The 12,640-nt window shown below is 36.9% G+C and overlaps 1 protein-coding gene across 2 annotated transcripts in view; it reads left to right on the plus strand.

The window, feature by feature from the left end:
- Nucleotides 1-12,640, plus strand: part of ap1b1 (adaptor related protein complex 1 subunit beta 1) — a 68,043-nt gene that overhangs the window by 19,597 nt on the left and 35,806 nt on the right. For both annotated transcript variants that reach the window (XM_059988067.1, XM_059988068.1), the window contains exons 6-11: nt 3,683-3,873; nt 4,202-4,423; nt 7,749-7,869; nt 9,564-9,659; nt 10,288-10,403; nt 12,226-12,391. In XM_059988067.1, the coding sequence (XP_059844050.1) occupies nt 3,683-3,873; nt 4,202-4,423; nt 7,749-7,869; nt 9,564-9,659; nt 10,288-10,403; nt 12,226-12,391 (912 nt within the window). The remainder of the gene's footprint in view (nt 1-3,682; nt 3,874-4,201; nt 4,424-7,748; nt 7,870-9,563; nt 9,660-10,287; nt 10,404-12,225; nt 12,392-12,640) is intronic.

Below are 12,640 nucleotides of genomic sequence, written 5' to 3' on the forward strand. Positions count from 1 at the left end.
TGCGTAATCAGCAAAGACTGGGAATATTCAGCAATCATTATAAAGCATTACTTGTGAAGAATGAAACAATTGAAAATATTTCCTGCAGGCTGATGACATTTCATTAATATTTTCTTTTTGGAATGTTTTCCTAACTTACCTGGAGTTTGGAAAAAATTTATTGGCTTCAAAACAGTGCCAAGGCTTTATACTAATGAGGCTGTTCATTTTGCATGGATGACAAATGGGTGATATTTCTGATATTCAGATTGGAATAGAAACTGGTTGGATAGTTGGTATTTTAATTCTTGAGGCAGTTATCATGTCAGATAAATTATACTAACTAAATCACTCACCTTTTCAAAATTGTCTTTGCAGATTTGAGTGTTGAAAGGTAATTCTTAGTATATGTGGCTACATTGAATGACATAATGATATTTTAGGTAATAATAAGCAGTTCAATTCCAGTTTGATGTAATTGTTTTACACATATAGTCATAGAGTAGTTCAGCTTAGATTCAGGTCCTTCAGCCCAACTGGTCTATACTTACCACAACATCTTCCCTGATAACCAGCGTTGCCCCCATTTGGCCCGTAACCCTCCAAGCCCTTCCCCTCCATTGACCTATCCAAATATTTCTTAAATGTGCAATTCCTTCACCTCAACCACTTCCAGGATATATAAATTGTTTGATTACTTAAGTTATTGCATAAATAAAGTGAAATTGACAATTTCAAAATGTACAAGCGATAGATAATGCAACACAGTAAGCTTTGTAACAGAATCCAATCTACGGAGTTTTGGTGGTTCTTGTTTTAGAATGCTTTAGTTGTTCTTTCTTTATATTTGACCCATATGGAAGTATGTCCTTAAATGTTTAAAGTAAGAAACCACTAAAATATGTCTTTAATTAGGCATTTTATAGCTTTCTAGGTTCAAACAGCAATACTTTTGGAAGTGACCTACCTTCACGTAAATCAAAAAGAAACAGCATAAGTTCAATTTTTAATCTTTTCCCTACAAATATCAAGAAACATCATGCATTTTAATTAAGTGTTTTATATACACTGGATGCTATGTTTGATTTCCAAGGCTAGACTAGAAGACATAGGAGCAGAATTAAGCTACTTGGACCTTCAAGTCTGCTGTGCCATTCCATCACGGCTGATTTATTATCCCTCTCAACTCCATTCTCCTGCCTTCTCCTTTGACGTTCTTGCTAAACAAGAACCTATCCAATGACCTGCTTCCATAGCTGTCTGTGGCAATGAATTCTAAAGATTCACCACCTTCTAAATAAACAAATTCCTCTTCATCTCCATTCTAAGGAGACGCCCTTCAATTCTGAGGATGTTCCCTCTGGGCCTAGATTAGTCCACTGAAGGGAACATTCTTACCTCGCCCACTTTATCTAGGCCTTTCAGTGTTCAATAGGTTTCAGTGAGATGTCCCCTTATTCTTCTAAATTCCAGTGAGTACAGGCCCAGAGCCATCACGCACTCCTCATATATTAACCTTTTCATTCCTGGGATTATTCTCGTAAGCTTCCACTGGACCCTCTCCAATGCCAGCTCTTCCTTTCTTAGATAAGGGGCCCAAAATTGTTCATAATACTCCCAGTGTAGTTAGCATTGGATGGGCTTATGCCTCTTGCTTGGAACCCAAATCTCTTCTATACTTTAACAACTCCAAGAGTACAACAAAGCTAGCAGCTGGTGATGAGACAGTGGTCTGCCATTTGCAACCATGCCTCAGTCAGTGGATACTGAGATCCAGCTCTGTACCTTCCAATGACTTTTTAACAGTTTATACTGTCAACTGCACTTTCATCTGTTTCTAAATGTCCAGAAGTAGATTTAGAAAGATGTAAAATGTATTTCAATTTAAATGTTTATTTAAGAGCAAATTTAACTGCTGTCAGTCGATTAAAAGCAATTAAGCTTAAAAAAAAACCAAAATGAATCACTTGTGTTCAACTCAGATCAGTGACTTGGAGTTGCACTAGATTATGCAGCATTAAAGGCTAAGTACCTAGTTTAAGAGTGAACACATCCCCTCAGGTCAGCACAACTAAACTTTGCCTCTGGATTCAATGCAGAATACAGCAGCAGAACAGGTCAAATCTGCAAATCTGAGTTTGTAACTTTCTTTGTCCATGCTTCTGCATAGGAGTTGATCTGTGCAACGTTGGTACTGTGTGGGTTTTCTCTGGATCTGCCAGCTGAAGAGGAGCATGATCTGAACCATTGATGCCAATATTTTAAGATCATAACTAATGTTTTCTTCCTTCATGTCAGAATGACTTTGGTATTCACATTTACACATCCACTAGGCCCATACTGTTTCTATTCCTGTGCAAAACACACAAAATACTGGTCAGCAAGTCTGGCAGCATTTATGGAGGGGAACAGCCAATATTTCGGGCTGAGACCCTTCATCAGGGCTGCTTCTATTCCTTTTTGCCTCTCCCCCATTATCACTTTTGTCAGTTAATCTATCTTGCACTCTATAATGGATATTTATTCACCAATCCTTGTCTCAAAACTTCAAAAGTGGTTGCTTTTTTTCTAATTCTGACAAGGTATTTATTCCACAGATGTACCGAACGCCTAAATTTTTCCACCATTTTTGTTTTTGGTTTTGTTTCGGTTTTCTGTTTTGTTCATTACGCTAAGCCTTTGTGCTGATGTCTACAAATGTTATGCTTCATTTAAGTGAATGCTGAACCCAAAGTGTGTCTGGAGTGGTTTTATAAAGAGGTATCATTTGGGTATGGTATAGACTCAGAGTTATAGCACAGAAACGGGCTCTTCAGTCACCATGTTCACTTTTTTGTCCATCTACATGAATTTCATTTTCCAATGCCAGGTACTTATTAAAGTGCCTATCTGAATATCCCTTTAAATTTAATGTTTATGTCTTACTAATGTCAACTCTCTTCACACTGTAAAGAAGAACTTACTTCTCAAATTCCCTTTAGAACTTCCTCCTCTCGTGTGAACCAAACACACAGCACTATCGAGTGCCCTGACCAGCTGCATCACCGTCAGATTCAGGAACTGCAAGGCATCTTGACTGCAAGTCCCTACAGAGCATTACAAGGCTTACTGAGAGAAACTGCGACTTTCTTCCACGCTTTCGAGATATTTATCTGGAGCACTTTGTACACAGGGCCCTTAGCATTTTCATTTATCCCTCCCATCCAACTAACAATGTCTTTGCCCTCCTACCATCAGGCAGAAGATACCATAGCACTAGGTTGGGAAACAGCTTCTGACCCCAGGCAGTAACACTGCTAAACTTCCTGCCACCATGTAAAAATCTCATCATATGGTCTGAAGTACCAGTAGCATTATACTTTTTAACTTGCATATGCTGCTTATTATTTGCTTATTTATGGTAATATTACTTTATGTGTGTGCTGTGCACCTTAGTCCAGGGGAATGCTGTTTCTTTTGGCGATATACATGTGTACAGTTGAATGACGGTAAACTGAACTTGAACCGTTAACATTTTTATGCCCCTACAATGTGAAAGATTGTGACTGTCTACCCTTTCTGCCCTATTTTGAAAACTGTATCATATCAACCCAGCCTGCTTTGCTTGAGGGAAAACTAGCCAGTTGCCCTCTAATTCAGACAACATTATGGTGAATCTCCACTGCTCTGTCAACTACCCTTACCCTAAATCTTTAATCTGCAGGTCGTTGCAAATGCTGTGGCTGCTCTGTCGGAGATTGCAGAATCTCATCCAAACAGCAACTTGTTAGATCTCAATTTTCAGACAATCAACAAGCTTTTAACAGCCTTAAATGAATGTACTGAATGGGGCCAGATATTTATCCTTGATTGCTTAGCCAATTACAGCCCAAAGGATGACCGTGAAGCTCAAAGGTAATATTGTCAGAATCGATAATATGAAATATTTATTTAGCTAGGAAAACATTCCTGACTACAAATGTTAATTTATTTTTAAGATTGGTATAAGTGATTTTATTTTTCTGTAATGTACTTGAGTTAGTTTAAAGATGTATTTAATTTTGAATTTATTGAGTCTGTAACAGTCGTGTTAATATTGTACCTAATAATTTTATTTTTAATTTTGTAGCAATGTTGAAAGTTTTTATTCCTATATATCAAGGTGATGCAGTATATGCCAGGTGTACATTCTGAGGTACGAAGTATATTAAATGTAATTTAATTAAAATGTTTTGCCCAATAGCATCTGTGAGCGTGTGACACCACGTTTATCTCACGCCAACTCAGCTGTTGTCCTGTCGGCTGTTAAGGTTCTGATGAAATTCATGGAAATGCTTTCAAAGGACTTGGATTACTATGGCACTTTGTTGAAGAAACTGGCTCCCCCGCTGGTAACGCTGTTGTCTGCAGAACCAGAGCTCCAATATGTTGCCCTCCGGAATATCAACCTCATTGTACAGAAAAGGTATATTAAACTACATGATTGTATAATCCTGATGAAGGGTCTTGGCCTGAAACATCGACTGTTACTCTTTTCCATCAATGCTGCCTGACCTGCTGAGTTCTTCCAGCATTTTGTGTGTGTTGCTTGGATTTCCAGCATCGGCAGATTTTCTCTTGTTTGTTATTGTAGGTCTGGTAGAAAAAGTATCATTTCTACAGTAATGTTAATAAGCAGCAAGGAACATTTATTTTCTATAAAATGTCCTTGTCTCACGAAATATTTCTTGTATTGCCTGTAATAATTCTTTATGGAATAATATAGCACAGAAGCAGGCCCATCTGATACAGGCTGACAATGATCCCAATTTAATCTTGTCGCATTTGACCCCTATCCCACTAAAACAGGGGGTCCCAAACTTTTTTATGCCTTGGATCAATGCCATTAAGCAAGGGATCCGTGGACCCCAGTTTGGAAACTCCTGCTTTAAACCTTTCCAATTACCTGTCTAATAATCCTTTGTTATTGTACCCACCTCAACTGTATAAAGTGACATGCAAAAGTTTGGGCACCCTTGGTCAAAATTTCTTTTACTGTGAGTAGCTAAATGAGTAAAAGATGACCTGATTTCCAAAAGGCATATAAAGTTAAAGATGACACATTTCTTTAATATTTTAAGCAAGATTACTTTTTTATTTCCATCTTTTACACTTTCAAAATAACAAAAAAGGAAAAGGGACTAAAGCAAAAGTTGGTCAGTACTTAGTAACACCCCCTTTGACAAGTATAACAGCTTGTAAATGCTTTCTGTAGCCAGCTAAGAGTCTTTCAGTTCATGTTTGGAGGATTTTCGCCCATTCTTCCTTGTAAAAAGCTTCTAGTTCTGTGAGATTCTTGGGCCGTCTTGCATGCACTGCTCTTTTTAGGTCTATCCACAGATTTTCGATGATGTTTAGGTCAGGGGACTGCGAGGGCCATGGCATAAGGTAGTCCATTGCGGATTTTGAGGTGTGTTTAGGATCATTATCCTGTTGTAGAAGCAATCCTCTTTTCATCTTCAGCTTTTTTACAGATGGTGTGATGTTTGCTTCCAGAATTTGCTGGTATTTAATTGAATTCATTCTTTCCTCTATCAGTAAAATGGTCCCTATGCCACTGGCCGCAACACAAGCCATGATCGATCCACCCCCGTGCTTAACAGTTGGAGAGGTGTTCTTTTCATTGAAATTCTGCACCCTTTTTTCTCCAAACATACCTTTGCTCATTGCGGCCAAAAAGTTCTATTTTAACTTCATCAGTTCACAGGACTTGTCCAAAATGCATCAGGCTTGTTTAGATGTTCCTTTGCAAATTTCTGAGGCTGAATTTTGTGGTAAGGACGTAGGAAAGGTTTTCTTCTGATGATTCTTCCATGAAGGTCATATTTGTGCAGATGTCACTGTACGGTAGAACAGTACACCACCACTCCAGAGTCAGCTAAATCTTCCTGAAGGTCTTTTGCAGTCAAACGGGGGTTTTGATTTGCCTTTCTAGCAATCCTACGAGCAGTTTTCTCAGAAAGTTTTCTTCGTCTTCCAGTCTTCAACTTGACCTCCGCCATTCCTGTTAACTGCCATTTCTTAATCACATTATGAACTGAGGAAATGGCTACCTGAAAGTGCTTTGCTATCTTCTTATAGCCTTCTCCTGCTTTGTAGGCATCATTTATTTTAATTTTCTGTACCAGGCAGCTGCTTCAAAGAGCCCATGGCTGCTGATTGTTGGGACAAGGTTTGAGGAGTCAGTGTATTTATAAAGCTTTGAAATTTGCATCACCTGGCCTTTCCTAACGATGACTGTAAAAAAGCCATTGCCCTAACAAGCTAATTAAGGTCTGAGACCTTGGTAAAAGTTATCTGAAAGCTCAAATCTCTTGCGGTGCCCAAACTTTTGCATGGAGCTCCTTCCCTTTTTTTCCACTCTAAAATTGTACAAAACAAAAACAATACACTAATCTTGCTTAAAATGTTGAAAAGAATGTCTTATCTTTAACTTTATGACTTTTGGAGATCAGTTCACTTTCTACTCACTTAACTATTCACAGTAACAGAAATTTTGACCAGGGGTGCCCAAACTACCTTAAACCAGGACTCTAGTTCTTATTCCCTAATCCCAGGAAAATGACTGTGTATCCAACCTATCTTTTTCCTTCATAATTTTTATAAGATCAATGTTTAGTCTTCTACACTTCTGGAAACAAAGTCCTAACCTGCTCATTTTCTCTATGTGGCAAAGTCACTCAAGTTCTGGCAAGATCCTCATAAACCCTTTCTACATTCTTTGCAGTATCTGGCGTCTTTCTTATAGCAGGTTGACCGTAACTGACACAGCCTTTTCAACCAAGTGCAGCCTCACCAACATTTTGTGCACTTTGTGTCTTGTGTTAGCATCCTGAATTCTTGATATTAGGGCTTATGGCAAAAGCATTCCTCATGGTATGGAGCCACATGATAATCTGCCTACCATCCCAGTATGTTGCAAAACAGAGATATTGTATTTGTTTAACTAAATCCTTTCCTAGTTCCTTCATCTTCAACATTAGCTCCAAGGAATTAATTTGTCACACCTAATGTTGATTAGAGACTTTTCAATCAGCTGACTCTGCTTCTGAGCTGACTCTTTTACCTGCTTTACGTGCTTACCTTGCCATCACCCTACCCATTTTAATGTTCCTTCAGTTTTATTTTTCCTTTTGTCTTTTCAAAATTCTGAGGTGCCTCTCTAGATTACATTGTGGCTTGCCATCTTTATACCAGTTCCACATTTAACTCACTAAAAAATCTGACCTGCACTTGTATAGGTTAATCTATAAATTTCATGAACATCTCCCTTCCTCCCTCAATCTCTGATAAGAATTTACATGCCAGGCACAAGCTTGGTAAATCTATCTGGAGGTTTATCATACATACTGGAAACACCTAGCAGTTCAGACAGCACCTGTGGAATTAGAAAGAGTTCATGTGGAGGACTTTTAAAAGTGGGAAAGAGAAAGTGAGCTAATTTTAAGTTGTAAAAAGAGTTAGGGAAAGTTTGGATGGGACAAAGGGAATATTTGATGGGGTGAAACCAGGGTTGCTGGGGAGATGAGCCATGGATAAAATCATCATATTGATCAGTTAATGAGGGAAGTTATAGGGACCATGCATAAAGGAAAATGAAGGCTATGAAGTAGAGCAGTTAGAGATACAGACAATACAAGTAAAGCATACTAAAGTGAATATTTGGTAGTGATTTTCAGAAGTATTAGTTTAAAAGTAAATTTACAATTTTACTTTTACTCCTATATTACGGATTTCTCTTTACTTTTTAGGTCTGAGATTCTTAAGCATGAAATGAAGGTTTTCTTTGTAAAATACAATGATCCAATATATGTGAAACTGGAAAAACTGGATATTATGATTCGATTGGCTTCTCAAGCCAACATTGCACAGGTTAGTGACTAAATGGCACTCAGCTCAGGTTTGTACCTTTTTGGTACACCTTGAGTAACTCGGTTGTAATCGGCCTGTAAATGGAATACAAAGTTTTCAAATTATGAAGTAATTACTTACGTTTAAATGCTTGTCACCAAAAGATGATTTTCAGGCACATGAATGTTTGGTGTATAATTATTAGAAACTTTGCTAATGTACCCTCATTTGATTTGGATTATAAAGGTTGTTTATTTCAAATACTGAATATCACTCAATGTTTTAGGAACAGCTTCTTCTTCTCCACTATCAGATTTCTGAATGGTCCATGAATACCCCGTTCCAATTTTGTTCTTTTTTTGCACTATTTATTTACTTCTTAAAATATACTCTTATTTATAGTCATTTTACGGCTATATGTGTATGTCAGTGATTAACCTAATTCTGATACATCAAGTTATTGGAGAACAATAAACGTTAAAGCTACTGGGGACTGTTACTTCATCTCATTGGCTCTACGATTATCATTCCTAAAATATTCAATGTGGGGTGATTATAGGTGTGTCTCGGTTTCTCAGTGAAATTGCCTTGCAACAGATAGTTATTTTTGAGAGTTTTCTAATTATATGTAGTAATTTTGACTAGGAAGTCTGTATAGAATTAGAGCCAACTCATTACATATACGTAGATTTCCTAAAGCCTGGTAGGTCTGTCAGGATAAATTTATTAGGCACATTATTTGCTCCAATGCCATTTCCCAATATTTGAAACTAACAGAGAAAGATTAAGTTAAAGCTATATGATTGAATTGTATATTTCCCTGGGGTACTGAGTTTATTTGAATGTAACTGGCTAATCTTCCTTTTTTATTTTCTCATTGAAACTATTCATATCCATTATACTGTTGACTTGAAGCATTTTTCCACCCTGCTAAAGTTTGCAGGTATTGAAATTTATTCAGAGTGTGCAGTATTTAACTGAGAATGTCTGGAGCTTTATGTCTAGAATGGCATTAATTTTTAAACTATGCATCATAAATCTGACACCTTCTCCTTGGATCCTGAATTAACCATTATTGAGTACATTCCTTCAACAAAAGCAATGGAAAACTACAGGTTCCATATGTTGTAAACCATAGTATTTCAATATATCTTTCTGTGGCAGCTGAGTTTTATCAAATGAATTCTTGTTGGTCCTCAGCTTGATCTGTTTCAATTATTTCGTAGCAAAAGCAAAAATGTTCAGATTCTTAAATTAATGCAATATAAGCTTGATATTTCATAAGATGTCTGTTCTAAAGAATTTTAACTAAAATGTGAGGCCGTGTTGCTTTTATCTGTTAAGAAAAAACACTTATAGGTGATGGACAGTAGAAATGGAAGCAAGTGTGTGGGTGAGGTTAAAAAATATATATTAAGAACTAGTTATCCTGTATGTTTTTATAAAAAAAACAATATAACTGGGAAGCTGTGATGACAGGTGAGTGATATGATTGTCAATTAAGTGTAATGAAATGCTGAGTACAGCTATTTGGTCTTTCATCAAATATAGTTTTGGAGGTAGTATCCCTCTTCAAAATGGACAAAATAAAATTTATGACTTCGGTCACAAAACAACACAATTATAATCAAGTTTGCCAAACTGTAAATATTGCTGAATTAGTACTGTGTCCAATTTTTAATCTGTTTATTTTGCTTCCTCATCCCGATGTGAAGGTTTTGGCAGAATTGAAGGAGTATGCCACTGAAGTAGATGTTGACTTTGTGCGAAAAGCTGTGCGTGCAATTGGACGATGTGCAATTAAAGTTGAGGTGAGAATTGAAATTTAGATTATTGCTGGTACAAGAAATTTTCAGTGGAGTTTGTAAGTTTCACAGGGTTACTGGCTTACTATGGCATTAACAACCAAGGATGATTTTCTGTGGCTCACTAAAATCATGATAATGTATAGTAAGACTCCAATAAAGCAGCATTTTCAGGATTTGTACTAGCAAATTTTCCTGATAATTCTTTAAAGCCCCAATACACTTTGAATTTTTTTTCCCGATGTTACATAATAAAGTAATTTTTTCCATTAGACTTGGTATGCTGAAGAGAAGTACATGAATTGAGGGCTGTTCGTAAGCTGAAGCTGATCCAGTTGGGTTTCTGATCAGTCAATGGCAGATTATTGATTTTTACTGGTTCAGTTAACAGGGTTAATAAATAATTTATCTGCACACTTTAAGTATTAATTGAATTCTGTTCATGCTGTGGGTTGGCAAAAACTGTCCTTATAAATCAGAGCTAATATTATCTATGCCAGAACTGGTTGTTAGAGTTTAACTCCATTTTAAGCCTGTTTGGTGAATTCAAGATTCTTCTTAGTTGTCTTTAGTAAAAGAATCATTGCAATTGAAGTGAAAATGTTTGTCATAAACTTGATGGTTTTTGTTGCAGCAATCAGCAGAACGCTGCGTGAGTACGCTACTTGATCTCATTCAGACAAAAGTAAACTACGTCGTCCAAGAAGCTATTGTAGTAATAAAGGACATTTTCCGTAAATACCCAAACAAGTAGGTTCACTTCTGCTTTCTGTTCTGATTTATCTGCTTTGTCCTTCAATTTAGGTTAGAATCAGAATCAGGTTTATTACCACTGGCATGTGACGTGAAATTTGTTAACTTAGCAGCAGCAGTTCAATGCAATACATAATCTAGCAGAGAGAGAAAAGAATAATAAATAAATAAAATAAAACATCATAAACACATAAATCAATTACATATATTGAATAGATTTTTTAAAAATGTGCAAAAACAGAAATACTGTATATTATAAAATGTGAGGTAGTATCCAAAGCTCTAATGTCCATTTAGAAATCGGATGGTAGTGGGGAAGAAGCTGTTCCTGAATCGCTGAGTGCCTTCAGGCTTCTGTATCTCTTACCTGATGGTAATGGTGCACAAAGGGCATGTCTTGGGTGCTGGAGGTCCTTAATAATGGACGCTGCCTAATCAGTTTTTTTATACACGATTGTAAAGCTTTTATGACATTTGCAGTTATTCAGAAAGTAACATCTCTTCTGAAGAAAATATTTAAAGCTTTTGCATTTATATTCAGTTCTGAAGTTTGACACATTATAGCTGCTTCATAAACTAAAACTTGAGTGCCTGCTTCAATCTTATTACCAATGGCTGTAATTTAACCATAATCATTTGCGGTTATAAATGTCAAAGGTTATGTTTCCATTTCAGGTGAATCTTGTTGTAAATTTATTCAGATTTTTGCCACTTGCAAAGCTTAATTTCCTCCTTTGTTTTGCCATGTTGTAGTACCAGTGAAATCATAGAGACCTCATTCTGCTACTCTACCAAAACAAAGATGAAAGGAAAAGGTTGCTCATATTGAGTGCTTACAGAATAATAAATGTTACAATTAAGTAGTTTTTACAATTTTATTTCACTTCTTAAGTCTTTTTTTTCAACCCTATTTCAATCCCAAATTTGGCTACTTTTGTACCATTTCTTTGAATCCTTCTCTCTTTATGTGTCAGGTAGCTTGTTCAATCAAGCTAAGTCTGTGCTGTTGATGCTGTCATTGGTTAATGTTATGGCATTAGCTCAAGTCTGCATAATTAAATGAACACACACTGAATACATTTCTATGCATTAGTATATTTGAGAATGCTTGTCTGCATAAGTACTTACAACTACTGCTTCTTACTGTCTAATATGCTGCTGGCGTTTAGGGTAACAATGAAGGTCCTCCATCTCTGGTGGTGGTCAGTGCTCCCTTCATCTTGTCAGTAGCTTCCTCTCAGTTTTCACTACTGCCAGTCATGCAAGTCCCAAGTGGAGACTCAGGAATGCCATTGCACTCAGATATAAAAGGATTCTTTATTGCTATTTCTGTAACCATTTTGTTTTACCAGTCAGGGTCATTGGCCCTGAGCTGAACCCCCAAGCCTGGAGGACCGGTGGACCACTCTTAGTCTGGCCTCTACCCTTTGACCTGTTTGACATGGGTTACCATACCAAGAGCCAAAGTTTAAAGCCCCTACTCCAGCCAACATCACTCTCTGGGTCATTGAGGCACACAAGCCTCCAAATTGCAACAAGGTTGTGGTCCTCTCTGAGGGACTGCATAAGTGGATTTACATCATGGAGATGATAAATTGCTTTATAAATTCAGAGCCTTGAACCCACAAACTGAAACATGATTTTCTGAAGTTATGGTCAAATTCACTCTAAAGTTTAGCTTTCTTCACATTTACAGTAGTTTGTTGAATGCATTGATTTAAAAATGTTCTGCAAAATTGGCTAATATATTTTTTGGGGATATTAGGTATGTTAAAATTTTATCCCTGGTTGCCATCTTAATGTCTTGCTTATTGTTAAGGTATGAAAGTGTTATTGCAACACTTTGTGAAAATCTGGACTCATTGGATGAACCAGAAGCAAGAGCGGCGATGATATGGATAGTTGGAGAGTATGCAGAAAGAATTGACAATGCTGATGAGCTATTAGAGAGCTTCCTGGAAGGATTCCATGATGAGAGCACACAGGTAAGAAGTAAAGCTTAAATTTTCCAAGAGAGACTCGAAAATAATTGTTTCATGGAGACCTTTCTTATGCGGTCATTTAGCCCTAATGGCATGTACGCAAATGCAACAATTGGAAAAACTACTTAAGTATGGGGCAATTAAAAGTTCAAGGAACATAAATTTATTATCAAAAGTACATGTATGTCACCACATACAACTCTGAGGTTCATTTTCTTGACTGGTAAAATGGAGCAGAAACAATAAAACAGA

This window comes from Hypanus sabinus, chromosome 13, assembly GCF_030144855.1.
Source record: "Hypanus sabinus isolate sHypSab1 chromosome 13, sHypSab1.hap1, whole genome shotgun sequence".
Taxonomy (NCBI): domain Eukaryota; kingdom Metazoa; phylum Chordata; class Chondrichthyes; order Myliobatiformes; family Dasyatidae; genus Hypanus; species Hypanus sabinus.